A 27,453-nucleotide genomic window follows, 5' to 3' on the forward strand; every position below is an offset into this window, starting at 1 on the left:
CATCTAAGTCATTAATGTATATCGTAAATAGCTGGGGTCCCAGCACCGAACCTTGCGGTACCCCACTGGTCACTGCCTGCCATTCCGAAAGGGACCCATTTATCCCCACTCTTTGCTTTCTGTCTGTCAACCAATTTTCTATCCATGTCAGTACCCTACCCCCAATACCATGTGCTCTAATTTTGCCCACTAATCTCCTATGTGGGACCTTGTCGAAGGCTTTCTGAATGTCGAGGTACACCACATCCACTGACTCTCCCCTGTCAATTTTCCTAGTTACATCCTCAAAAAATTCCAGTAGATTTGTCAAGCATGATTTCCCCTTCGTAAATCCATGCTGACTCGGAATGATCCTGTTACCGCTATCAACACGGGTTCCTTCAACCTGCCTCTGTTCCCATTTACTCTGACCTCAACATGCTCTCTATGATCTCTCCCAACCTCACCTCTAAAAGACTCCCACTTGCCAAAATGTAGAAACAAGGAGCTGCCATACAACCCAATGGTATGAACATTGAATTATTTGATTTTAGAAACATAGAAGATAGGAGCAGGAGTAGGCCATTCGGCCCTTTGAGCCAGCACCACCATTCAATATGATCATGGCTGATCACCCCAAATCAGTACCCCATTCCTGCTTTCTCCCCATATCCCTTGATTCCATTAGTCCTAAGAGCTATATCTAACTCTCTCTTGAATACATCCAGTGAATTGGCCTCCACTGGCTTCTGTGGCAGAGCATTCCACAGATTCACAACTCTCTGGGTGAAAAAGTTTTTTCCTCATCTCAGTCGTAAATGGCCTACCCCTTATTCTTAAACTGTGTGACCCCCAGGATTTGGACTCCCCCAACATCGGGAAATTTTTTCCTGCATCTAGCCTGTCCAATCCCTTAAGAATTTTATATGTTTCTATAAGATCCCCTCTCATCCTTCAATGAATATAAGTCCAGTCGATCCATTCTTTCATCATATGTCAGTCCCGCCATCCCGGGAATTAACCTGGCGAATCTACACTGCACTCCCTCAATAGCAAGAATGTCCTTCCTCAAATTAGGAGACCAAAACTGCACACAATACTCCAGGTGCGGTCTCACCAGGACCCTGTACAACTGCAATAGGACCTCCTTGCTCCTATACTCAAATAGATTTAACATAATTTTAGGACAGAATGGCCAATTCCTGCTTTCATTTCTCCAGTTTGCATTTTAATTTGTGTCTGGTGGATTATTACGGTGACCTAATCTCTACACAACTTCTTGGATTCAAAAGATTTGGTGCAATGTTTTTTTGAGTTTACAGATAATGGTTTTTGCGTTGATATAAACAATATACATTACCCTCCCCAGGTCAGACTGTTTAATATTAGCCTGCTGTTGGCCTGTTCTGTCGACTAACAGCCAGCAACGACTGGAATAGTGTGATCTGTTGGGAAATGACAACTGTTGCTGTAAATTCCGAGCAGAAAACAATGAGTGGTTTGACTGGATTTTATTCATTCCTCTGAAATGGTGGAATGACTCATAGATCGGCTATCGATGAAAATTTGATTCTTCCTACAGGTGTGGAGAGATTCCAGAGTGTAGCACAGGAGTAAAGGGTCCCGAACCAAAACGTCACCTTTGCATGTCCTCCACAGATGCTGCCTGACCCATTGAGTTACTCCCACACTTTGTGGCCTGAGTGTAAACCAGCATCTGCAGTTCCTTGTTTCTGTGTTACCTATCCATGTCCTCCACAGATGCTGCCTCATCTGGTGAGTTACTCCACCACATCGTGTCCTTTTTTGTAAACCAGCATCTGCAGTTCCTTGTTTCTATGTCACCTGTCTATGTTCTCCAGAGATGCTGCCTGACCCGCTGAGTTAATCCAGCACTTGCATTCTAACCACAGGTAAATCCCTGGGTGTTGTTTCTGGCAAGTGTTTACACATCAAACTGCACACAGATTCGTGCACGTCATAGTTCAAATCTAATGATCATGATAATAATAGCAAAACAATAATAAATCTAAACTCCACGCCAATGACATTTATGGCCCATCCCATTCCCAGCCACATAATTTGCAGCACCTTTTCTGTTCTGCCATTTTCTATCTTTCAGTCTGAAGAAGGGCTGCATGGTGGTGCGGTGGTAGAGTTGCTGCCTCACAGCACCAGAGACCTGGGTTCGATCCTGACTACAGGTGGTGTCTGTACAGAGTTTGTACGTTCTCCCAGTGACATGCGTGGGTTTTCTCCGAGATCTTCGGTCTCCTCACACACTCCAAAGACGTACAGGTTTGTAGGCTGATTGGCTTGGCAATTGTAGGACAGTGCTAGTAAGCGGGAGTTGCTGGTCGGCGCAGGCTCAGTGCCCTGTTTCCGCGCTGTAACTTCAAACTAAAAAAAAGACCCGAAACATCACTGATTCCTTTTCTCCAGAGACGCTGTCTGACCCCCTGAGTTACTCTAGCATTTTGTGTCTATCTTCGGGATGAACCAGCATCTGCAGTTCTTTCCGACACATTTACACAGCTCCCCTCGTTTGGAAGGCCAAGCATTGGAAATGTCCCACAAACAGGATGCAAAACCTGTCAGCAGGCAGACTGCGAATTCTGAGTAATGAGCGAAAATGTCCTCAGACTGGGAACAAGCAGGTCAGGAAACCTCAAGAGCCAATTTCCTCTGTCGTCAGGCACTAACGTGAACTGTGACTCAGCAGTGTTAAGTCTTTCCGCCAAAATATCCCAGCTTCTGCAACTTTAGCTAATCATCTCCCCATCCCTTGGTATTTCCCTACTAACCTACAGCTCAGAAGGAAGCTTAGTTGCAGAAACAAGGAACCACAGATGATGGCTTACCAATAAAAGACACCAAGTGCTGGAGTACCTCAGCGGGTCAGGCAGCATCTCTGGAGCACATGAATAGGTGAGGTTTGGGGTCGTGAGCCTGCAGCAGACCCCACATAGATTCCCTCCTGAGATAAAAGGACACAAAATGCTGGAGTAACTCACCCAGGTCAGGCAGCATCCATGGGAGAACCTGGATAGATGACATTTCGGATCGAGACCCTTTTTCAGACCTAAAACGTCACCGGTCCATGTTCTTCAGAGATGCTGCCAGACCTGCTGAGTTACTCCGGCACTTTGTCTTTTTTTAAATCTAGGCTTAGGTTTAGGTTTATTATTGTCACGTTTATTATAGGTACAGTGAAAATGGTGGTTATCCTTGATGATAGATGCCGCCTTCTTGAGGCAGTGCTTGGTATAGATGCTTTTGATGATGGGGAGGGCTGTGGCCACCACTCTCTGCAGTCTATTGCACTCCTGTGCATCAGAATTGAAGCACCAGACCATGACTCAACCAGAGGTAGACGCAAAGTGCTGGAGGGACTCAGCGGGTCAGGCAGCATCACAGGAGGGAAAGGAGAGGTGACGATTTGGGTCAGAACACTTCTTTAGGCAGAAGGGTCTGAAGAAGGCGACCCTTCTGAAGAAGAAGACAGAAGATGGGTCCCGAGCCGAAACGTCACCTGTCGTTTTTCTCCAGAGATGCTGCCTGACTCCGGCACTTTGTGTTTTATTTTCTGCAGTACATCAATGGAAGATTGTTAGAGCACTGTAGTCGGAGACGTGCCAAAACTTTTTTTAAACTTAAGAAAGTCGGGGTGCTGTCAACTCTTCTTAGTGATTATATCTATGTGCCGGGATCAGGAAAAGTCATCTGAGATGTTATCGGCAAGGAATTTGAAGCTATCTTATGTTTCTCAGAAAACCATCTACAGGTTATGCAGTACAATGAGTTCACATTGATCATTACACTGCACTGTAGCGTCAAATCTGTACATTCCACAATAAAGCCTCAACATCCCTCAAGTTTCCTGAAATGCTTACTGGTTCAAAGGTTAATGGTTCATTGCAGCCCACTAGTGGCGCAGCAGTAGAGTCAAGTCAAGTCAAGTCAAATTTATTTGTCACATACACATACACGATGTGCAGTGAAATGAAAGTGGCAATGCCTGCGGGTTGTGCACAAAAAAGAATTACAGTTACAGCACATAAATAAAGTTAATAAGTTACTATTAGTGTCGAAAAAAATTTAGTCTCTGGGGTTATAAAAGTTGACAGTCCTGATGGCCTGTGGGAAGAAGCTCCGTCTCATCCTCTCCGTTTTCGCAGCGTGACAGCGGAGGCGTTTGCCTGATCGTAGCATCTGGAACAGTCCGTTACTGGGGTGGCAGGGGTCCCCCATAATGTTGCTGTCTCTGGATCTGCACCTCCTGATGTATAGGTCCTGCAGGGGGACGAGTGTAGTTCCCATGGTGCGTTCTGCCGAACGCACTACTCTCTGCAGGGCCATCCTGTCCTGCCTCACAGCCACAGAGACCCAGGTTTGATTCTGACTAAGGATGCTGTTTGTACATAGTATGTAGCTTCTTCCTGTGACCGCGTGGGCTTTGCCCGGGTGCTCCCGTTTCCTCCTACATTCCGGGTTTGTAGGTTAATTGGCTTCTGTAAACAGCCCCTAACGTGTAGGGAGCGGATGAGAAAGTGGGAAAACATAGAACTAGTGAATGAGTAATGGATGGTCATTTTGGACTTGACCACCTGTTTCCACGCTGCTTGTCTAAACTAATCTTAAAAACTAAACTAGACTCACATGTACTGAGCTACAGTGAAATTCTTTTTCTTGCATACAGTTAAGTAAATTATCACTGCACAGAAACACAATCCTCGGTATTGTTAAGTACAAAGTGTATGGAAACAGTCCACTGAGTCCATATACAAGAGTCGCCAGGTTTTCGTCGCCAGCCATTTGCATAGTCCAAGTTGCTTTGAATGCAGCTGCCCATAAAGGCCCGTTGTCCTGGCAACCTCGCAGGGTCGGCCTGGCCAAGTGAAGATGTCGGTGTCCTCCACCACTGCACTACTGCTCCATACCGCTGCAGGCCGCATTCCATCCGATGGTCTGGGCCACCTCCGTAACTCCCTGCAATTTCTTGCGGTCTTGCATCGCGATAAGATACATTCTGTGGCGCATCTGTAGAAGTTGGTGAGGGTTGTTGGGGACATGCCGAACCTCCTAAACCTGTTGCCCAGGTGTACTGTCGTCAATACTGCACCTTTCCTCACCTCAGGAGATGGTCAGGGTCATAGAGTGAAACAGTAATGGAAACAGGCCCGCGACCCAACATGCCCTAACTGACCAACATGCCCCATCTACACTCGTCCCACCGGCCTGTGTTTGGCCCATATCCCTCTAAACCTATCCTATCCAAGTACCTGTCCAAATGTTTTTTAAACATTGTGATAGTACCTGCCTCAACTGCCTCCTCTAGTAGCTCGTTCCATATACCTACCACATCTTTGTGTAAAACAATTGCCCCTCAGGTTCCTTACCCCCCCCCCCCCCCCCCCCCCCGCCTTAAACCTATGACTTCTGTTTCCTGATTCTCCCTCCTTTTGGTAAAAGACTGTGCATTTACCCAATCTATTCCTCTTCACCTCTGTAAGAACACCTCCCACCCCTCTGTGCTCCAAGGAATAAAGTTCTCTCTGTGACAGCGTGGGTTTCCTCCGGGTGCTCCGGTTTCCTACCACATCCCAAACACGCGCGGGTTGGTTGGTTAAACTGGCTTCTGTAATATTGCCCTTGGTGTGTTGGGAGTGGGTGCAAAAGTCGGGCAACTTAGAACCTAGTGTGAACAGGTGATCGATGGTCGGCGTGGACTCGGTGGGCCGAAGGGCCTGTCTCCAAGCTGGTATCTCTGAAGAAGGGTCTCGACCCGAAAACGTCACCCATCTCTTCGCTCCAGAGATGCAGCCTGTCCCGCTGAGTTGCTCCAGCTTTTTGTGTCTATCTAAACTTAAAAAAAAGCTTGGAACAGCTTCTCCTGACTGTAATCTCCAGGGCTCACAGACCCCACCCTCTCTGGCAAGGCTCTGAATGCGGGCAGCAAACTGTAAGTACCGGGGTCAGTAGTTTTCCACTTCTCCTGTGAATATGTACCAACCCAGGATTCTGGCAAAGCAGGGGAGGGTTGTACAGGAACTATTGTAAACCCAGTCATGCTCCTATTTCACAGGTATGCAAGGAGACACCTTCATAAACACAATTGCCTTTCACAGCCTCTCTCTACCCTCCTTCAAACCAAACAGGCCACATTCCATCCTTGCAGGATAAAGGACCTGATGCTGTGGGTGCAGAGGACGGTAAATACTGCTGTTCAATGGTCATGGAGTCATGCAGCATAGAAACAGGTCCCTCAGTTCACCAAATCTGCACCATCAAACACACTTGGAGGCATTTAGTTTTAGTTTACTTTAGAGATACAACATGCAAACAAGTCCTCGGGTTCACTAGATCTGCACCAACGATTAAATGTGCTTGGAGGCATTGTTAGTTCAGTTCAGTTTAGTTTACTTCAAATTAGTATCATCTAGTTTAGCTTAGCTTAGTCTAGTCCAGATTAGTTGTTTAATTTAGTTTAGTTTAATTTAGTTTAGTTTCGTCTAGTTTAGTTGGGTCTCAACCCGAAAAATGTCACCCATTCCTTTTCTCCAGAGATGCTGCTTGTCCCGCTGAGATACTCCAGTTTTTTGTGTCTATCTTTAGTTTAGACAATAGACAGTAGACAATAGACAATAGGTGCAGGAGGAGGCCATTCAGCCCTTCGAGCCAGCACCGCCATTCAATGCGATCATGGCTGATCACTCTCAATCAGTACCCCGTTCCTGCCTTCTCCCCATACCCCCTCACTCCGCTATCCTTAAGAGCTCTATCCAGCTCTCTCTTGAAAGCATCCAACGAACTGGCCTCCACTGCCTTCTGAGGCAGAGAATTCCACACCTTCACCACTCTCTGACTGAAAAAGTTCTTCCTCCATCTCCGTTTAGTTTAGTGTTTAGAGATACAGCATGGAAACAGGCCCTTCGACCCACCAGATCCGCGCCATCGATCACCCGTTCACACTAGTTCTATGTTATCCCACTTTCACATCCATTCCTTACACTCAAGGGGCAATTTACAAAGGTCCAATTAACCTACAAACCCGCACGTCTTTAGGATGCAGGATGAAACCGGAGCAGGCTATTCCCCATATGTTCTTACACGCTTCTATAAGGTCACCCCCTCGTCCTCCTGCGTTCCAAGGAATAAAGTCCGAGCCTGCTCAACCTCTCCCTATAGCTCAGGCCCCTCCAGTCCTGGCAACATCCTTCCAAAGCTGCACTGGCTGGTAAGTTACTTGGCTGCCACAGACCGCCCTTAGTGTGGGTGTCTAGAAGAAGGACAGAGTGTCAATGAAAGAAAATAGGTTCCAGGGAAATAGATGGGGGAATGGGACTGATTAGTAATGGTGTGAGGAGTTATGGGGAGAAGGCACGAGAATGGGGATAGAGGAAACGATAGATCAGCCACGATTGAATGGCAGAGTAGACTTGATGGGCCGAATGATCTAATTTTATTCCTAGAACTTATAAACCGCTGATGGGGATGATCTGAGAGCCAGTATCGACTTGATGGGCCAAATGGTCCTTTTTATGTTGTCTCAACATATGAACCTTTTCAAATAATTTCCAGCAACTAAGATTTTCTGGGAATGGGAAGGGAAAAGGTAATTAAATATTCCCATGGGCTTTTGTAACCACCTCTGGGATAAATAGAAACCAGCTCTGATGTAAAGATGCATCCTTTTTCCTAGACACATCCCAATTTCCCCTCTGAGAGGAACTAGCTTCTAATAACTTTAATGAAATCCGCTTTTTGCATCTTAAACACCTCAGACAATTAATTTCCGATTCAATACAATGGAGTATGACCCTCTCTGAAAATTGTCTTCAAATCATAGCCTTGGTATCAATGTGCTTCCCCTCAGCACTGCTCTTCCTGCTTTATAGTTATGGAGCGAGGAAACATTGCCTTCGGCCCAACCTGCCCACAGCAACCGACATGTCCCACCTGCACTAGTCCCATCTTCCTGAATTTAGCTCTTATCCCTCTAAACCTGCCCTATCCACGCATCTGTCTAATTGTTTCTTAAATGTTGCGATAGTCCCTGTCTCAACTACCTCCTCCGGCAGCTTGTTCCATGCACACACCACCCTTTGTGTGTAAACATTACCCCTCAGATTCCAATTAAACCTTTCCCCCCTTCACCTTAAGCCTATGTCCTCTGGTTCTCAGTTCCCATACTCTGGGCAAGAGACTCTGTGCATCTACTCGATCTATTCCTGTCTTGATGTTATACACCTCTGAAGTATCACCCCACATCCCCCCGCGCTATAAAGAATATAGTCCCAGCCTGCTCAACCTCTTCCATTAGTTCAGGCTCTCGAGTCCTGGTAACATGTCAGATTATGTCGAAATCAAACAGCAGAGAAAGAGGCACAAAGAACTGCTGGTTTGCTGGAGCAATTGAGTGAGTCAGGCAGCATCTCTGGAGAACATGGATAGGTGACATTTTGGGTCAGCACCGTTCTTCAGACTGATTGTAGTATGAGGTGGGAAAGCTGGAAGAGAAGTAGGACAAAGACACGGCAAGTGATAGGTGGATACAGGTGAGGGGACGTTTTGACAGGCAGATAGTTGGACAACGAGTGAGATAAGTAAATAAGGGAGAAGAGCCATAAAATGTGAAGCCAGAGAAGGTGGGAGAGGAAAGGGAGAGATGGGTGTGCATCCAGAGGCACAAGGCAAAGAGGGGGAGAAAAGGGAAGGGTGTGTGTAGGTTAGTTACCTCATGTGCCTGGGGTCGGCACTGAGTCCATTCATCAGCCTAGCGACATTTCATTTAGGGAAGGTAGACATAAAATGCTGGATAACTCAGCGGGTCAGGCAACATCTCGGGAGAGGTCTTGACCTGGAATGTCACCCATTCCTTCCCTCGCGAGATGCTGTCTGACCCGCTGAGTTACTCCAGGATTTTGTGTCTACCTTCGATTGAAACCATCATCTGCAGTTTTTTTTTTCTTCCATTTCATTTAGGGTCCCTTCTTCAGATTGGCAGTGTTGCGAGTCAGGATCCTTGTCAAACTGGCAGAAGTCTGTCCACAGATGCCTCCAGGCTCGCTGAGTTCCTCCAGTACTTTGTGTGTTTTTCTCAAAATTCCAGTGTGTGCAGTTCCTTGCTTACTTTATTTTATTATTGTCACATGTACTGAGGTACCGTGAATGGCTTTCCGTTTGCGTGCTATCCAGTCATCGGAAAGACTACACATGATTACAATTAAGCTGTCAACAGTGTACAGTTTCAGGATAAAGGGAATGACATTTAGTGCAAGATGAAGCCCAATTAAAGATGGTCTGAGGGTCTCCAGTGAGGTAGATGGGAGGTCAGGACTGCTCTCTAGTTGGTTATAGGATGGTTCAGTTGCCTGATAACAGCTGGGAAGAAACTGTCCCTGAGTCTCGAGGTGTGCGTTTTCACACCTTTGCACTGTTTTCTGCAGCACCTTATTTTTTCCTCGCTAAAGCAGAGTAGGATTAGCACCACAGTACAAAGCATGTGTAGGAAGGAACTGCTGGTGCTGGTTTAAACCGAAGATAGGCACAAAAAGCTGGAGAAGCTCAGCGGGACAGGAAGCATCTCTGGAGAGAAGGAATGGGTGACGTTTCGGGTCGAGACCCTTCTTCAGACCGAGTCAGCGGAAAGGGAAACGAGAAATATGGACAGTGATATGAAATATAGAACAAATGAATGAAAGATATGCAAAAAAGTAACGATGATAAAGGAAACAGGCCATTGTTAACTATGGGCTAGGTGAAAACAAGTTACAGTCAACAAGACAACTTTGAAGCTAGTCCAACGATGGGTGGGGGAGGGACAGAGAGGGGATGCAGGGATTACTTGTACTTAGAGAAGTCAATATTCATGCCACTGTGTTGTAAGCTGCACAAGTGAAATATGAGGTGCTGCTCCTCCAATTTGCATTTGGCCTCACTCTAACAATGGAGGCCCTTGGACAGAAAGGTTCAAAGGTCTGTTTATAGTCACGTGTACCAATTAATGTACAGTGAAACTCGATTGCCACTGAAAGGTCAGTGTGGGAATGGGAAGGGGAATTAAAGTGTTTGATAACCAGGAAGTGGGTAGTATGGAGCAACACGGTTGTAGTTTGCCAATGGAAAGGTCAGTCAATCCCATAGCTCAAGACATTATCATTCAAAAAACCTCAAAACAATGTTGACAACACGTAACGTTGGGCGTGCCTCTGAGGAGAATTCGGGAAGCAACCAAGCAAAAAAGTCTTAGTTTTATTTCTGGTCCACTTAGGCTGGATAAACCGCATTTTGCTGAATGATTCAGCACCACGGGATGTTCGTGTTTGCATCAATGATTCGAAAATTGCACCACACAGCCAGTTTTGGCGGCTGTCCCGCTTACATTGCCTGCAAGAACGTTGCCGACTTTTAACCAAAAACGCACCAGATTGTCAGGATGATGCTATCATTGCAATATGCATGCCTTCGTTGCCAGGGGCATCGAATGCAAGGGTCAGAAAGCCTTGATGCAGCTCTACAGGACTTTGGTCATGCCGCACTTGGTGTATTGCGTGCAGTTCTGGTCGACCCATTACAGGATTGATGTGGAGGCTTTGGAGTGTGCGCAAGATGCTGGTTTATGCTGAAGAAGGGTCTCGACCAGAAACGTCACCTCGTTCTCTCCAGAGATGCTGCCTCTGCCACTCACTTACTCCAGCATCTTGTGCTTATTACCAGAATGATGTCTGGATGAGAGGATTTCAGCCAGCGGGAGAGGTTGGAGAGACTTGGAATGTCAACGGTTATGGGGAGACTTGTTAGAAGTATTTAAAATTACACGGTATAGATGGGATAGTCAGAACCTTCTTTCCCAGGGTGGAATTGTGTACATAGAAGTCATGAGAGGAGGAAAAGTTTAATGGAGATGTGTGGGACAAGTTCATTTTACACAGGATGGTGAGGGCCTGAAACACATTGCCAGGGGTGGTGGAAGCAGATACGATAGAGGCATTTAAGAGACTTTTGGATAGGCACATGGAAGTGCAAAGAGACACGCTGATTACGTGCAGGGCATGATGAGAGCCGCTTAACTTGGCATTTACTTTAGGAAATTTGTTGTTTCTTGTCACATGTACTGAGGTAGTGATACACTTTTATGTTACATGCTATCCACTCAGCGAACAAAATATACACGATTACAAAGAGCTGTCCACAGATACAGGATAAAGGGAATAATGTTTAGTGCAAGATAAAGTCCAGTGTCTCCAATTAGATGGGAGGTCAGGACCGCTCGCTAGTTGGTGATAGGATGGTTCAGTTGCCTGATAACGGGAAGAAACTGTCCCTGAATCTGGAAGTGGGCAATTTCACTCTCTATCTCTTGCCTTCAAGGAATGGGTTGAAGATGGAGTATCTGGGTCGAAAAAGGTCCTTCGTTATGCTGGTGGCCTTGCCAAGGCAGCGTGAGGTGTAGATGGAGTCAATCGGAGACAATGGACTGGGCTACGTCCGAAACTCTGCAATTTCTTGACTATTAAGTTCCATCTGCCATACCGTGACTCATTTCCCCTGTTGATCAAGATCCATGGGTAAAGTTAGATGGAAGTTCAAGTCCTCTCTAGTTAGGATAATTCAATTGCCCAATAACAGATGGGAAGAAAATCCCGACAGTGGAAAGCTCACAACTGCAGGCTGACTCAGAATGCTACACTGAACAAGAGCTGCAGGCAAAGGTGTCTTTTTTGTATCCCAGCCAATATTTATCCCATAATGGTTTAAAAAATCATCGCACTGTTTGTGGTGTGACCTCCTGCTGTTGTCAAATTAACTTTGCCTTTCCGACACTTTAAGTGCCCACTCTTAAATCCTTCCGCGCTTGGGAGGAGCTGCTCCCACATCTCCAACCTGCTGCCGAACAGGGGAGGCAGATGTATACAATGAAGTGGCCTCGCATCAAGGGGTTGAGCGGATGGATAAGTAAGTGTGTGTGGAGGAATAAGCGAAGGGTCCCGACCGAGAACGTCACCTATTCATGTTCTCTAGGGACGCTGCCTGAGCCAGAGTTACGCCAGCACTTAGAGTATTTTTCTGATTTAGTAAAAGACCAAGCTAGCTTCAGCAATGTTACTGGCTGAGGGATAATCTAGTTACTGTTTTAGCACCATTTCCACCAAATTACTCCAGCAGACTTTTTTTAAATTTTGTAAAATCTGAGGGATAACCCAGTTAACGTTTTAACAACATTTCCACCGATTTATTCCAGTACTGCCTTTTTTTTTTATTTAGTAAAAAACCAGGCTGAGGGATAACCTAGTTAATGTTTTAGCAACATTTCCAGAGTCCCACCGGCACTTTGTGCCTTTCTTTGATACAAGACCAGATAACCTTTGGCAATCAGCCATGATCACATTGAATGGTGGTGCTGGCTCAAAGGGCCGAATGGCCTACTCCTGCACTTATTGTCTATTGCAATGTCACTGGCCAAGGGTTAACCTGGTTAATGGTTTAGCACAATTGTCTGAAGAAGGGTCTCGACCCAAAACGTCACCCCTTCCTTCTCTCCCGAGATGCTGACTTACTCCAGCATTTTGTGTCTACCTTCAGTTTAAACCAGCATCTGCAGTTCTTTCCTATGCATAATGTTTTAGCACCATTATACTGAACAGGGGACAGAAATGCAAAGCATCTTTCAAGCACTTTTATTAGACAACATTTGAGGTGACGTTCTCAACGGTTGGACTTGGCCACACGTTCCAGCTCGTCCTTCTTCTTAATGGCGTAAGAGTTAGAAGAGCCCTGCGAAAGGTGAAAGAGGGGGAACCATCATACAAGTGGACTGTGACGACTCTGTCCAGCACCATCTGGTGCTTCCCACCCCATCCAGACCTTCCCATCACCCTCTCCACATCCCGAACGTAACCACGGGCATTTGTGCTTCCAGAGAACCAGAAAGGACAGGGGGAGAGGATTAAGGAAATTATAGGTCTAGTTGAGTTTAAGTTTAGATACAGCGCAGAAACAGGCCCTTCAGCCCACACTGACCAGCAATCATCCGTGCACACGAGTTTTATCTTACACACACCAGGAACAATTTACAGAGGACTAATTAACCGACAAACCTCCACGTCTCTGGAATGCGGGAGGAAACATTCTGCACCCAGAGAAACCCCACGCTGTCACAGGGAGAACTTGCAAACTCCGTACAGACAGCGCCCGTGGTCAGAATCCACAAAGGAGAGGAGAGATTCCACAGTGAAAGGCATTGAAGGGACAAATGTCAGGCGTGGAGGAAATTGAACAAACATAACACCGGTTTCAACAGCAACATTATCATCAGGATACAACTGCTTGGAACCGAAAGGCTTCAAATTTCCTGTTTTGTTTTAAAACGAGTCTTAGCATCGGCCAGAATTCAAGAAATGTGCTCAAGGCCCAAGAGGACAGTGTATGTTCAGGCTAGGAGTCGGAGCTGGCCAATGTTGAGAACAACAAAACATTCCCCTTACGTCAAATGCAAAACAGGAGAGGCGCTTGAAGGCAACTGCGCAGCAATTACAAAGTTAGACAGGTTCGGCAGGCAAGAAAATGCAGAAGTGCATTCTTTAAAAAGATAAATGGCGTGGCTCAAGGGAGGAATGCTACCCGAGACAACAGACTCACTGCTCCTTTCAGAAAGCACTGGGTGATCTTTAACACACCTGCGTACCGCCTGCCTGTGGTAGGTCAACACAACTTCAGGGCTGCAGAACTTACTGAAGCAAAGATGGACACAAAGTGCTGGAGCAACTCAGCAGGTCAAGCAACATTCCTGGAGAATATGGATCGGTGACGTTTCAGGTCGGGACCCTTTCTTCAGAGTCCTAACTCACCTGAAACATCACCTATCCTTGGAACCTGACCTGGTGAGCTACTCCAGCAACTTTGTGTCTATCATTGGTATAAACCAGCATCTGCAGTTCCTTTTTATTACTTAAGCCAAGATCATGTTTGACATTACTTTTTACTTTAGAGATAGAGCGTGGAAACAGACCCTTACACCCACCGAGTCCACGCCGACCAGCGATCACCCCATAGATTAACACTATCTTACATATTAGGGACAACTTACATAGAAACATAGGTGCAGGAGTCGGCCATTCGAGCCAACACCGCCATTCAATATGATCATGACTGATCATCTAAAATCAGTACCTCGTTCCTGCTTTTTCCCCATATCCCTTGATTCCCTTAGCCCCAAGAGGTAAATCTGACTCTCTTGAAATTTACAATTTCCAGAGGCCAATTTACCCGGTGGCACGGCAGCAGAGTTGCTGAATTACAGTGCTGCAGCGCCAGAGACCCGGATTCGATCCCGACTACGGGTGCTGTCTGTACAAAGTTTGTACATTCTCCCAGTGATCTGCGTGGGTTTGGTCCAAGATATCCGGGTTCCTCCAACACTCCAAAGACGGACAAGTTCGAGGTTAATTGGCTTCTGTAAGTTGTAAATTGCCCCTAGCGTGTAGGATAGAACTGGGGTACCAGGAGATCGCTGGTCAGTGCAGACTCGGTGGGCCGACGGGCCTGTTTCCACGCTGTATTTCTAAACTAAACTAAAATTGAAACCTACAAGAAGCTGTACGCCTTTGGAATGTGGAGGAATCCGGAGCATCCGGAGAAAACCAGTGCGGTCACAGGGAGAAGGTGCAAACTTTATACAGTCAGGATCGAGCCCAGGTCTGTGGCACTGCAAGGCAGCAGCAGCAGCTCTACCACTGTGCAAGTGTTGTGTCCAGGGCTTAGCTACATAGCAACTTCAGCAAAGGGCTGGAGCTACCACCCAAACAGGAGGCTGAGAGGAAGGAATTCAGTCCACCCGGAAACCAATTATATAAAGGTTGCCACTGTGCTTTACATTACAGCACATTTGTTGCCTCCTCCTGAAATGCTAAATGTCAAGCCGACAGGAGGAATTTGGGCTTTAGAACTAGATGTTGGTCCAAGAATCGGTATTTTGAAGGTGAAGATTGGTAGATTCTTGACTAGTACGGGTGTCAGGCGTTATTGGGAAAAGGTGGGAGAATGGGGTTGAGAGGGAAGGATAGATCAGTCATGATTGCATGAAGGAGTAGAATTGGGAGTGTGGGAGGAAACCGGAGGTCCTGAAGAAAACCCACACACTCCATAACGACTCCATAGTCAGGATCGAACCTCTGTCGCTGAAAGGCAGCAACTCTACCGCTGCGCCACCATGCCGAAAGCACTTTGTGCTCTTGCCATCCTCAATATCAAAGGCCCCTTTCAAAGCAAAACGGCTGAAATGGAAGCTATTCCCAGCCTCCTTTCTAAACAAACCAGCTACGTAGCCCATGTGTTTTACATGTCTTATTTTTTGGGGCCAATTGTTAAATTATCTGGAGCACAAGTAGCCAGGGGCAGAAGTGCACTCGGCTGAATGATTTGCAATTTTCAAGACTGCAACCAGATGGAAACTCAGAATGACAAGGCAACTTCTTGAAGGGGAAAACCAAACTCACTGACTCAAGGCGGGTACCCTGCACTGGGGTCAACAAAGCCGCCCAGTGTGGTTGGCACTCCCTTGTTTACAGTAGGAGTCTTTCCTCCCAACACCAACCACTTCCTTATTCTGCGGGAGTCTGACCAACCCAAGCCTGCAGGGCACTCAACAAAAAATTAGTTTTAACTGCACAAAAGCACGAACAGGTGCCGCTCCACCCGAGCAGAATGACGTACCTTTGCTGCGTTGATGAGTTCATCTGCCAGACACTCTGCAATGGTTTTGATGTTCCTGAATGCCGCTTCTCTGGCCCCGGTGCACAGCAGCCAGATCGCCTTCAAGCACACACACAAGACAAGTTAGTCAGGTCAGAGAGCACTTCAAGAATTTACAAATCCGTAGCAAGGAAGGCGAATGCAATGCTGGCATTTATTCCGAGGGGGCTAGAATACAAAAACAGGGATGCAATGCTGAGGCTTTACAAGGCGCTGGTCAGACCGCATTTGGTCGCGAGCAGTTTGGGCCCCATATCCGAGGAAGTGCTGGCTCTGGAGAGGGTCCAGAGGAGGTTTAAGAGAATGATCCCAGGAGTGACTGGGTTAACATGAGCGTGTGAAAGCACTGGGCCTGTACTTGCCGGAGTTGACAAAGAAGGGGGGATGGGATCTCATTGAAAGGCCTGGATAGAGTGAATGTGGAGAGGATGTTTCCACTAGTTGGAGAGTCTTGGACCAGAGGCCTTAGCCTCAGAATAAAAGGAGATGACAAGGAATTTCTTTAGTCAGAGGGTGTTGAATCTGTGCTTTGTATCCAATCCGATACCAGACGGGAATGCAAGAGGTAAGACACAAGACTGACGCACAACAATGGGAAATCTGTGAATTGTCTAACTGAACGGATTCTCTTGTTCCAGGCAGTGGATGGATATTATTGTGTGATGGAATTTGCACCTTGTCTGGGAATGATGTGCAGTTCAGTGATTAATTGACAGCGGTACTATTAGCAATGCGCGTTCATGTCAATGAGGCTCATAAATAATAGTAGCTCTTTGCCAATCACCGCAGTAAGCTGGGGAGCCACAAGAGGGAGCACATGGCACATGAAACGAGGCCAAAACCTGGAGCCAACTCAAAAACCTCACAACACTTCATTACAGCCTAACTTTCTCTGACAAAGACTACCTGCTCTGAAACATTAACATTAGGTCTGATTCTCTTCCTGCAGATGCTGACCGACCTGCTGAGCAATACCAGCATTTTCTGTTTCGGATATTTTCCTCAACCCAATTTTGTCCACTGTCTTTGGTTGCACTTTGGGGTTATTAGTTTGGTGTTTTTTTGTTTTGTTTTTTATTATTGTTTATTATTGTCACCTTTACAGTGAAAAGGTTTTGTTTCCATGCCATCCAGTCAAAAAGGGTGGTGAATCTGTGGAAATCATTGCTAGAGAAGGCTGTGGTGGCCAAGTCAATGGATATTTTTAAGTTGGAGACCGATAGATTCTTGATTAATACGGGTCAGGGCTTATGGGGAGAAGGCAGGAGAATGGGGTTGAGAGAGAAAGATAGATAATCCACGATTGAATGATGGGGAATAGACAAATTTGGCCGAGTAGCCTAATTCTGCTCCGGCAACTTATGAACATGAATAAAAAAACTGTACATGAATGCAATCAAGCCATCCACAGTGCAAAGATAAAGGGTGAAGGGGTGCAACATTTAGTGCAAAGATATGACATTATTAAAGATTATTATACATTATAAATTATCCGTGTGTGTATGGTGTTTACATATCTGCTTAACTGCAGCAAGTGAGAATTTCATTGTTTCGTTGTCAGTACATATGACAGTTATGACCACTGTGAAGGCCAAGTCAATGGATATATTAAGGCGGAGATTTTTGATGACTGAGGGCGTCAGGGTTATGGGGAGAAGGCAGGATAATGGCTTTGAGGGAAAGATAGATCAGCCACAATTGAATAGCGGAGTAGAATTGATGGCCTTATACTGGTCAATAGACAATAAGTGCAGGAGGAGGCCATTCGGCCCTTTGAGCCAGCACCACCATTCAATGTGATCGTGGCTGATCATTCTCAATCAGTACCCCGTTCCTGCCTTCTCCCCATATCCCCTGACTCCACTATCCTTAAGAGCTCTATCTAGCTCTCTCTTGAATGCATTCAGAGAATTGGCCTCCACTGCCTTCTGAGGCAGTGAATTCCACAGATTTACAACTCGGACTGAAAAAGTTTTTCCTCATCTCCATTCTAAATGGCCTACCCCTTATTCTTAAACTGTGGCCCCTGGTTCTGGACTTCCCCCAACATCGGGAACATGTTTCCTGCCTCTAACATTTCCAACCCCTTAATAATCTTATATGTTTCGATAAGATCCCTTCTCACCCTTCCAAATTCCAGTGTATACAAGCCTTGCCGCTCCAGTCTTTCAACATGATCGTAGAACTAATAAACGCTCTTGACTCAAAATCAGTTTTTTTTTTGGAGTAACTCAGCGGGCCAGGCAGCATCTCGGGAGAGAAGGAATTGGTGACGTTTTGAGTTGAGACCCTTCTTCAGACACTTTTTCTATCAGTTTCTTTTAGCTTAGTTGAGAGATACAGTGTGGAAACAGGACCTTCGGCTCAGCGAGTCCGCACCGACCAGCGATTCCTGTACATTAACACTATCCTACAGACACTACGGTCAATTTTACACATACACCAAGCCAATTAACCTACATACCTGCACGTCTTTGGAGCGTGGGAGGAAACCGAAGACTCGGGTCTCCAGCGCTGCAAGGCAGCAACTCTACCACTGCGCCACCGTGCCGCCCTTTAGTCTGGAGCGATCACCCCACCGCACAGGAGGTGCCTTCACAGCACAGAGTTTCCCACAGGCAGCACCCTGCTCTTGCACCGTACCTGGTTAACGCGCCGCAGTGGGCTCACGTCGACAGCTTGCCTCCTCACGGTGCCAGCGCGCCCGATACGAGTGGAGTCCTCTCGGGGCCCGCTGTTGATGATGGCGTTCACCAGCACTTGCAATGGGTTCTGCAACACAGAGACACTGTCAGTGTACACGGCACAGTATGTCCCATCGGGTACACATCAGTTTAGTTTAGTTTAGAGATACAGAAACAAGCCCTTCATCCCACCGATAAGTGTGAGGTTATCCACTTTGGTGGTAAGAATAGGAAGGCAGAGTATTATTTGAATGGTGTCAAGTTAGGAAAAAGGGATGTACAACGAGATCTGGGTGTCCTAGTGCATCAGTCACTGAAAGGAAGCATGCAGGTACAGCAGGCAATGAAGAAAGCCAATGGAATGTTGGCCTTCATAACAAGAGGAGTTGAGTATAGGAGCAAAGAGGTCCTTCTACAGTTGTACAGGGCCCTAGTGAGACCGCACCTGGAGTACTGTGTGCAGATTTGGTCTCCAAATTTGAGGAAGGATATTCTTGCTATTGAGGGCGTGCAGCGTAGATTTACTAGGTTAATTCCCGGAATGGCGGGACTGTCATATGTTGAAAGACTGGAGCGACTAGGGTTGTATACACTGGAATTTAGAAGGATGAGAGAGGATCTTATCGAAACGTATAAGATTATTAAGGGGTTGGACACGTTAGAGGCAGGAAACATGCTCTCAATGTTGGGGGAGTCCAGAACAAGGGGCCACAGTTTAAGAATAAGGGGTAGGCCATTTAGAACGGAGATTACAATCAAGCCAGAGAGTTGTGAATCTGTGGAATTCACTGCCTCAGAAGGCAGTGGAGGCCAATTCTCTGAATGTATTCAAGAGAGAGCTGGATAGAGCTCTTAAGGATAGCGGAGGCAGGGGGTATGGGGAGAAGGCAGGAAAGGGGTACTGATTGAGAATGATCAGCCATGATCACATTGAATGGCGGTGCTGGCTCGAAGGACCGAATGGCCTACTCCTGCACCTATTGTCTATTGAGTCCGCGCCAACTATCGATCCCTGCACACAAACACCATCCTATGCACACTAGGGACATTCGACAATTACACCAAGCCAATTAACCTTGATCCCTGTGTATGTCTTTGGAGCATGGGAGAAAACCGGAGAAAACCCACACAGGTCATGGGGAGAATGCACAAACTCCGTACAGACAGCCCCCGCCGACAGGTTCGAACTGGGCCGCTGGCGCTGAAAGGCAGCACTCTACCGCTGCGCCACCCCTTTCATCAGTACGAAACTACATCTCCAATACACGATTATCCCAGGAATGATTGGGTTAACGTATGTTGTACGTCTGAGGGCACTGGGCCTGTACACGCTAGAGTTTCGAAGGATGAGGGGGACCTCATTGAAACTTACTGAATAGTGAAAGACCTGGATAGAGTGGATGTGGAGAGGATGCTTCATCCAGTGGGAGAGTCTAGGACAAGAGGGGACTGCCTCAGAATAAAAGGATGCACTTTAAAAAAAAGAGCAGGAATTATTTTAATCAGCGGGCGGTGTATCTGTGGAATTTATTGCCACACAGTGTGGTGACCGTCGTTCAGTATTTATAAGGTACAGATTGACAGATCGTTGATTAGTAAGGGTGTCAGGGGTGCCAGACTAACATATTTAATAACTGAATAAATACCTTCGATTTGTATCAGCATCTGCAGTTATTTTCTTACACTTGACGGGCACAAAATGTCACTGGAAACGTGGCGACTCTTGTGTACTGCCTCAGTGTAAACTATCTTTCAAGCTTGTACTCAAGTATGAGTATGCCATAATATACAGCAAGATTGTTACTGGAGATGGTCAGAAACTGCTGGAGTAATTCCGCAGGTCAGACAGCATCTCTGGAGAACATGGGATAGGTGACGTTTTGGTTCGGGGCCCTTCTTTGGACTCAGTGGGGCAAAGGGCCCATTTCCATGCTGCATCTTTCAATTTAAAAATGGTCTGAGTGGGCACTTTCTCACCGAGAGATGGGGAGCACCTGGAATGCCTGAGAGTGGTGAAAGTAATAATCTGAGGAAGGGTCCCGACGTGAAACATGGGGTTGGCAGAAGGGTCACAACCCAAAGGGTCATTTATCCATGTTCTCCAGAGATGCTGCCTGACATGCTGAGTTACTCCAGCACTCCTGTATCTTTTTTATTTGTAAATTGGCATTTGCAATTCCTTTTTGAAGGGCCCCAATGCAAAGGTTTACCTATCCATACCCTCTGCAGGTGCCTTGTGTCTTTCAGCACTTTGTGTCTATCTTTGGTATGAACCAGCATCTGCAGTTCCTTCCGACACAAGTAAACACCAAAGATGGACACAAAATACTGGAGTAACTCAGTGGGTCAGGCAGCATCTCTGGAGAAAAGGAACAGGCGACATTTCAGATCGAGACCCTTCTTCAGATTGAGTGTGGTGGGGAGTGGGGGGGAGAAACTAGAGGTGTGAAAACTCTATACCTCAACTCTATGCTATGGAGGGCGTGCAGCGTAGGTTCACTAGGTTAATTCCCGGAATGGCGGGACTGTCGTATGTTGAAAGGCTGGAGCGATTGGGCTTGTATACACTGGAATTTAGAAGGATGAGGGGGGATCTTATTGAAACATATAAGATAATTAGGGGATTGGACACATTAGAGGCAGGAAACGTGTTCCCAATGTTGGGGGAGTCCAGAACAAGGGGCCACAGTTTAAGAATAAGGGGTAGGCCATTTAGAACGGAGATGAGGAAGAACTTTTTCAGTCAGAGAGTGGTGAAGGTGTGGAATTCTCTGCCTCAGAAGGCAGTGGAGGCCAGTTCGTTGGATGCTTTCAAGAGAGAGCTGGATAGAGCTCTTAAGGATAGCGGAGTGAGGGGGTATGGGGAGAAGGCAGGAACGGGGTACTGATTGAGAGTGATCAGCCATGATCGCATTGAATGGCGGTGCTGGCTCGAAGGGCTGAATGGCCTACTCCTGCACCTATTGTCTATTGTCTATGGAAGAACAGTTCAGAAGCCTGATAACAGAGGGGATGAAGCTGTTTCGAGACACAAAATGCTGGAGTAACTCAGCGGGCTGGGAAGCATCCCCGGAGAAAAGGAACAGGCGACGTTTCGGATCGAGACCCTTTGTCAGACTATGAAAAAGGGGCCTCAACCATAAACGTTACCTCTTCCTTTTCTCCAAAACTGCCTGGCTCGCTAAGTTACTCCAGCATTTCGTGCCTACCTGCAGGTCCTCGTTACTACGTTAAGAATGTTACTGGATTGTATGCAGGAACATGGACTGTGCTTGCAGTGGGTTCTGCAACACATAGGGACACTTGTCAGTGTACACAGCATAGCGCGAGACATGGGCACAGTGCCTCCCAGCAGCTACACGTCATCATGTGCAACGTCAGTGAATTGATCCGCTGAGGGAGCGGGGCTGGCTTACCTCGCCAGTGAGCAGGTGGATGATCTCGAAGGCATGCTTCACGATGCGCACCGTCATCAGCTTCTTGCCATTGTTGCGGCCGTGCATCATCATGGAGTTGGTCAGACGCTCCACGATAGGACATTGTGCCTTGCGGAAACGCTTGGCAGCATAGCGGCCCGAGCTGTGCGGGAGGTACTTGGCATACTTCTCCTTGACGGCGATATAATCCTGAGGGAGGGGGATAAAAGAGAGGGAGGCGTCAAGCACCGAACTCAACCATAGATTCAGTGTCACCGCAAAGAAACAGGCCGTTCAGCCCAACTTGCCCCATCCACTCTGGTCCCACTTGCTCGCATTTGGCTCATCTATATACTAAACCTCTCGTTTGTTATCTTGTTTGTGACTGAATTTCAACCAAAACGGTACACGGTAGCGCAACAATTTTAGGCCCACCTTACTCACCATTGTCACTTTAGTGATAATGCACGTAGTTTTATTGAAATCGGTTATATATTTTTAATTATTCACATTTTAAAGTTTAAAAGGCGGGGAGGGGGGAAGGTGGGGAGAAGGGAGAGGGGAGTTGAGGAGAGAGGGGAGTGGGGGAGGACAGGGTGCTGCACCAATGCAGGAGAGGTTTGGCCCCAACGGGTCAACTTGGTCTAGTATCCCTCTAAACCTTTCCTATCCATGCATCCGTCCAAATGCCTTTTAAATGTTGTGATAGTAGTTGCCTCAACCGCCCAATTGGCTTCTGTAAATTGCCCCTTTGACTGCAGTACATCTTAATATTTCACCCGCTTTTGTTTTGTTTAGATACACGTGGTAAACAGACCCTTCAGCCCACTGAGTCTGCGCTGACCAGCGATCATCCCACCCACTAGCACTATCCTGCACGCTAGAGACAAATTACAATTTTGTACCAAAGCCAATTAACCTACAAACCTGTACATCTTTGGAGATGTGGGAGGAAACCGGAGCACCCGGGGAAAAAACACGTAATCACAGGCAGAAAGTACAGACAGTACCCAGAATCAGGATTGAACCTGGGTCTCTGGTGTTGCAAGGCAGCAGCCCTACTGCTCTGCCACCTGTCTGCTTTCTTGTTAGCCTGCTGATACCCTTCACAATTGCTAATTTTCCATGACCTTTGACTGTAGCACTCCTATTATATTACCCAGTTGTTCTTTACAAAGGATTTTCCTCCTTCAAAAACACTCCAATTATCTGGTCATGCCTGATTTCCCTTTCAAAAAACCAACAGTAATAATTGCCAATTACCCTGAATTTCTGAACGTGCCCAATTATAACATCATTAATAATAGCTTCTAGATTTCCCTATCTACTTGTGGATGTGGAATGTTTCCACTAGTGGGAGAGTCTAGGACCAGAGGGCACAGTCTCAGAATAAGGGATGTACCTTTCGAACATTGATTAGTACAGGTGTCAGAGGTTATGGGGAGCAGAGAAGGCAGGAGAATGGGGTTAGGAGTGAGAGAGATCAGCCATGATTGAATGGCGGAGTAGACTTCGTGGGCAAATGGCCTAATTCTATTCCTATTCCTTATGACCTTAGAAAGGAGATGAGGGAATTTCTTTGGTCAGAGGGTGGTGAATCTGTGGAACTCACTGCCAGACAGCTGTGGATTCATTGGGTCATTTTAAAGAGGAGATTCACAGATACGTGATTAGAAAGGGTGTCAAAGGAAAGCTGGATTTGTCTGGTTAAAGTTCATATGTTCTAGGAGCAGAATGAGGCTATTCAGCCCATCGTGTCTACTCCGCAATTCAATCATGGCCGATCTATCTTTCCCTCCCAAATGCATTCTCTTGCCTCCACCCCATAACCCCTAAAACCCGTACTAATCAAGTATCTGTCAATCTCTGCTTTACAAAACCCAGCAACTTGACCCAAGGAATCCAGCATCCCATTAGGGTTAATGTTCAGGAAGCACCCTCTTGTCTCCAGTTATTATTGAAATGGATTTGTCCCCGAGAATTGCGAAAGAGTTCATAAGTAATAGGAGCTGAATTAGACCCTTCGGCCCACCAAGTCTACTCCTCCATTCAATCATGACTGATCTATCTTTCCATTTCAACCCCATTCTCTTGCCTTCTCCCCTTAAACCCTGATGTCCTTATTAATCAAGAATCTATCAATCTCCACCTTAAAAATAATAATACATTACATTTGTATAGCGCTTTTCTAGAAACTCAAAGACGCTTTACATATTAGATAAAACATAAAAATAAATAAATAAACGAACAGAAAAGGAATAAGGTGAAGCGACGGTCAGTGGTTGAAGGCAGTGTTGAACAGGTGAGACTTCAGTGATGTTTTGAAAGTGGTGAGCGAGAAGGAGTCTCTGACGGTTTGAGGAAATGAGTATCCATTGACTTGGCCCCCAAAGCCTTCTGTGCCAATGAATTCCACAGTTCATCACTCTCTGGCTAAAGAAATTCCTCCACATATCCTTTCCAAAGGTGCTTTTTTATATTCTGATCCTCTGGTCCCACTCTCCCACTAGTGGAAACAACCTCTCCACATCCACTCTATCCAGGCCTTTCACTGTTCAATCCTGACTACGGGTGCTTGTGTGTACGGAGTTTACACGTTCTCCCTGTGACCACGTGGGTTTTCTCAGAGACCTTTCCTCCTACGCGCCAAAGACGTACAGATCTGCACGTTAATTGGCTTGGTATAAATGTAAATTGTTCCTAGTGTGTGTAGGATAGAGTTAATATGCGGGGATCACTGGTTGGTGTGGACTCCGGGGGGGGGCGAATGTCCTGTTTCCGTGCTGTATCTCTAAACTAAACATAACAGAGCAAGAGAGGTAACACACACACACACCTGCAAGGAAATATCATTGATCTGAACATCGTCAGTGCTCCATTTGCCAAAGAGCTTGATCTCTGGAGACTCTGTGACTGCAGGCACGCTCTCCCACTCGGTCATTCTGTGGAAAAGGACAAAGAAAGTCAGACCCCTGCCCACTGCAGCGATAACCCCAACGAGCTTCAGAAACTGTGGAGCGGAGGTGGAGAAGCGCGGGAAATGTGAACAATAACCAGTAGCTTCCAGGTGGGAAAGCCGCTTGTTGTGCATAAAACAAAGGCAGGTACTAGCCATTTTTGGGATCAGCTATGCCAACCTTCCTGCCATGGGCGTCATGGTGGCTCAGCTGTGGAGTTGCTGCCTTATAATGCCACAGACCCGGGTTCCATCCTGACTTCGGGTGCTGTCTGTATGGAGTTTGTACATTTTCCCTGTGACATGCTTGGGATTTCTCCAGGTGCAGCAGTTTCCTACAACACTCCAAAGACGTACAGGTTCGTAGGGTTTGTAAAATTGTAAATTGTCCCTAGTGTATGTAGAATAGTGTTGGTGCTTGGGGATCGCTGGTCAGCGCGGACTCGGCGGGCCGAAGGGCCCGTTTCCGTGCTGTATCTCCAAACTGAACTAAGACTCCACCCACACTTCAAGCTGCCTCGGCTAGGATGCCAGCATAATCAAGGACCAGTCTCACCCCGGTCACTCCCTCTTCTCCCCTCAGGCAAGAAGTACATTAGTTTGCAAGCACATACCCCCAGATTCAGGGAGTTTTTCCCCCAACTGTTATCAGGCAACCAAACCATCCTCACACGAACTAGAGTTCGGTCCTGCCCTCTCATCTACTTCGTTGGAGACATTTAAACTACCTTTAATCAGACTTGATCTTGCACTAAATGATACGGATAGGGCAAGGGCTGATGGTTTGGTGAAGATCAGATAAGACTGTCTTTTTAACTTTCAAGGTGTCATACAGAACTCCTGAAGATGTCAGCCATACAGCACAGAAACAGGTCCTTGCGCCCAACTTGCCCATGCTGAGGTGTGTTGGAAGAAACTGCAGATGCTGATTTACACCGAAGATAGAATAAAATGCGGGAGTAACTCAGTGCGACCGGCAGCATCTCTGGACAGAAGGAATGTGATGTTTCGGGTCAAAACCTTTCTTCAGCTGAAGGGTCTCAACGCAAAATTTCACATATTCCTTCTCTCCAGAGATGCTCCCTGTCCCGCTGAGTTACGCCAGCATTTTGCATCTATGTTCTTGCCCATGCCGACCATGGTGCTCCATCTACATTAGTCCCGCATACATATGTTTGGTCCGTTCCTATCTATGTACCTGTGCAAACTTGGTAGATCAGGGAATCCTCCAGGATATGACCATAACTGGAGTGCCATGATTACCAGTGTGGCTGAGGGGTTTGTGCTGGGCCCATGGTTCTTTGTCATTATATCAACAACTTAAGACAAGAAGGTACAAGGCATTGCCAGCAAGTCTCCTGGAGATGCTCATACAGGTGATGTTGTAGGAAGGAAGTGCAGGTGCAGGTTTAAACCGAAGATGGACACAAAATGCTGGAGTAACTCAGCAGGACAGGCAGCATCTCTCAATCGAAGGAATGGGTGACGTTTCTGGTCGACACCCCAAATATGCATTATTGTAGACAATCAAGTTATCAAGAATTACAGTGGGATCTTGATCACCCAAGCCAGTCTATCTAGTTTGAAGATAAGACACAAAATGCTGGAGTAACTCAGTGGGACAAGGCATCATCTCTAGATCAAATGGCCATCTTCAGACGAAGGGTCTCGACCCGAAACGTCACCCATTCCTTCTCTCCAGAGATGCTGCCTGTCCCACTGAGTTACTCCAGCATGTTTGGTTTAAACCAGCATCTGCAGTTCCTTCATACAAAGTAGATTTACTTTATTATTATCGCATGTACCAAGGTACAGTAAAAAAAAGCGTTGTTTTGCTGCGTGCTAACCAGTCTGTGCAAAGACTAACATGATTGCAATCGTGCCATTTAGTGTACAGATACAGCATTAAGGAATAACGTTTAGTGCAACATGGAGTCGGATTAAAGATAGTCCGAGGCGAGTGTCTCCAATGAGGCAGATGGTTGGTCTGGACTGCTCTCTAGTTGTGGACGGGGTGGTTCAGTTGCCTGCTAAAGATAAAGTCCAGGAAAGTCCGATTAAAGGTGCGGGGTCAGTGAGATCGGGGGGCGGGCGGGCGGTCGCACGTTAACCCGAGGCCTGGTCGAGGCGAGTAGGCCGCGGGCCTCGCTTCAGGGTCTCACGGCGACGGTAATCTCCGGGCCCGGGGCCTCTCTCCCTCCTTTCCGCCACCCGGGCCCGAGCACCGAGCCCCGCTTCCCCCGTCGGCCTCCAATGCGGCCCCGATACCCGCGCAGCTCCTCCCTCCTTCCCCGCCGGCCGGCCGGCCGGGACCCACCTGCTCCACTCGGGCTCCGCCGCCGAAAGGACCCGCTCCGGGTTGCACCGAGATCAAAAAGCAGGGCTCCACATCCGGGCTAACCAGCCCGCAAGTGCTGGCAAAGAGCCTGCGCAGTGCGGGGGAAAAGTCCTCCGCGACGCCATCTTTGTCACGGGCGGCGGGCACAGGACATGCGCAGTGCACGGGAGCCGTTCTCAACGCCATTTTTGTTACGGGCGACTGGTACAGCGCATGCGTAGTTCAGGGGAAAGCAGTACTCGACGCCATCTTTGTTACGGGCGGCGAGCATGAGGCGCGGCTGCCCGCCATTTTTCTTCCAGGCACTTGCGGCTGGTGAGTCGTAGT

General features: G+C 47.1%; 1 protein-coding gene across 1 annotated transcript; it reads right to left on the bottom strand.

Moving 5' to 3' along the window:
- Nucleotides 1-12,643: 12,643 nt before the first annotated feature.
- On the bottom strand, nt 12,644-27,233 carry LOC144590717 (small ribosomal subunit protein uS7). Its single transcript, XM_078395143.1, has 6 exons — nt 27,106-27,233; nt 24,669-24,774; nt 21,833-22,042; nt 18,376-18,504; nt 15,694-15,792; nt 12,644-12,756 (listed from the first exon to the last, which is right to left on the bottom strand). The coding sequence occupies exons 2-6, from the start codon at nt 24,771-24,773 to the stop codon at nt 12,688-12,690; spliced, it is 612 nt and encodes a 203-aa protein (XP_078251269.1). The 5' UTR covers nt 24,774; nt 27,106-27,233; the 3' UTR covers nt 12,644-12,687.
- Nucleotides 27,234-27,453: the final 220 nt, after the last annotated feature.

This window comes from Rhinoraja longicauda, unplaced genomic scaffold (genome assembly GCF_053455715.1).
Source record: "Rhinoraja longicauda isolate Sanriku21f unplaced genomic scaffold, sRhiLon1.1 Scf000268, whole genome shotgun sequence".
Lineage (NCBI taxonomy): Eukaryota > Metazoa > Chordata > Chondrichthyes > Rajiformes > Arhynchobatidae > Rhinoraja > Rhinoraja longicauda.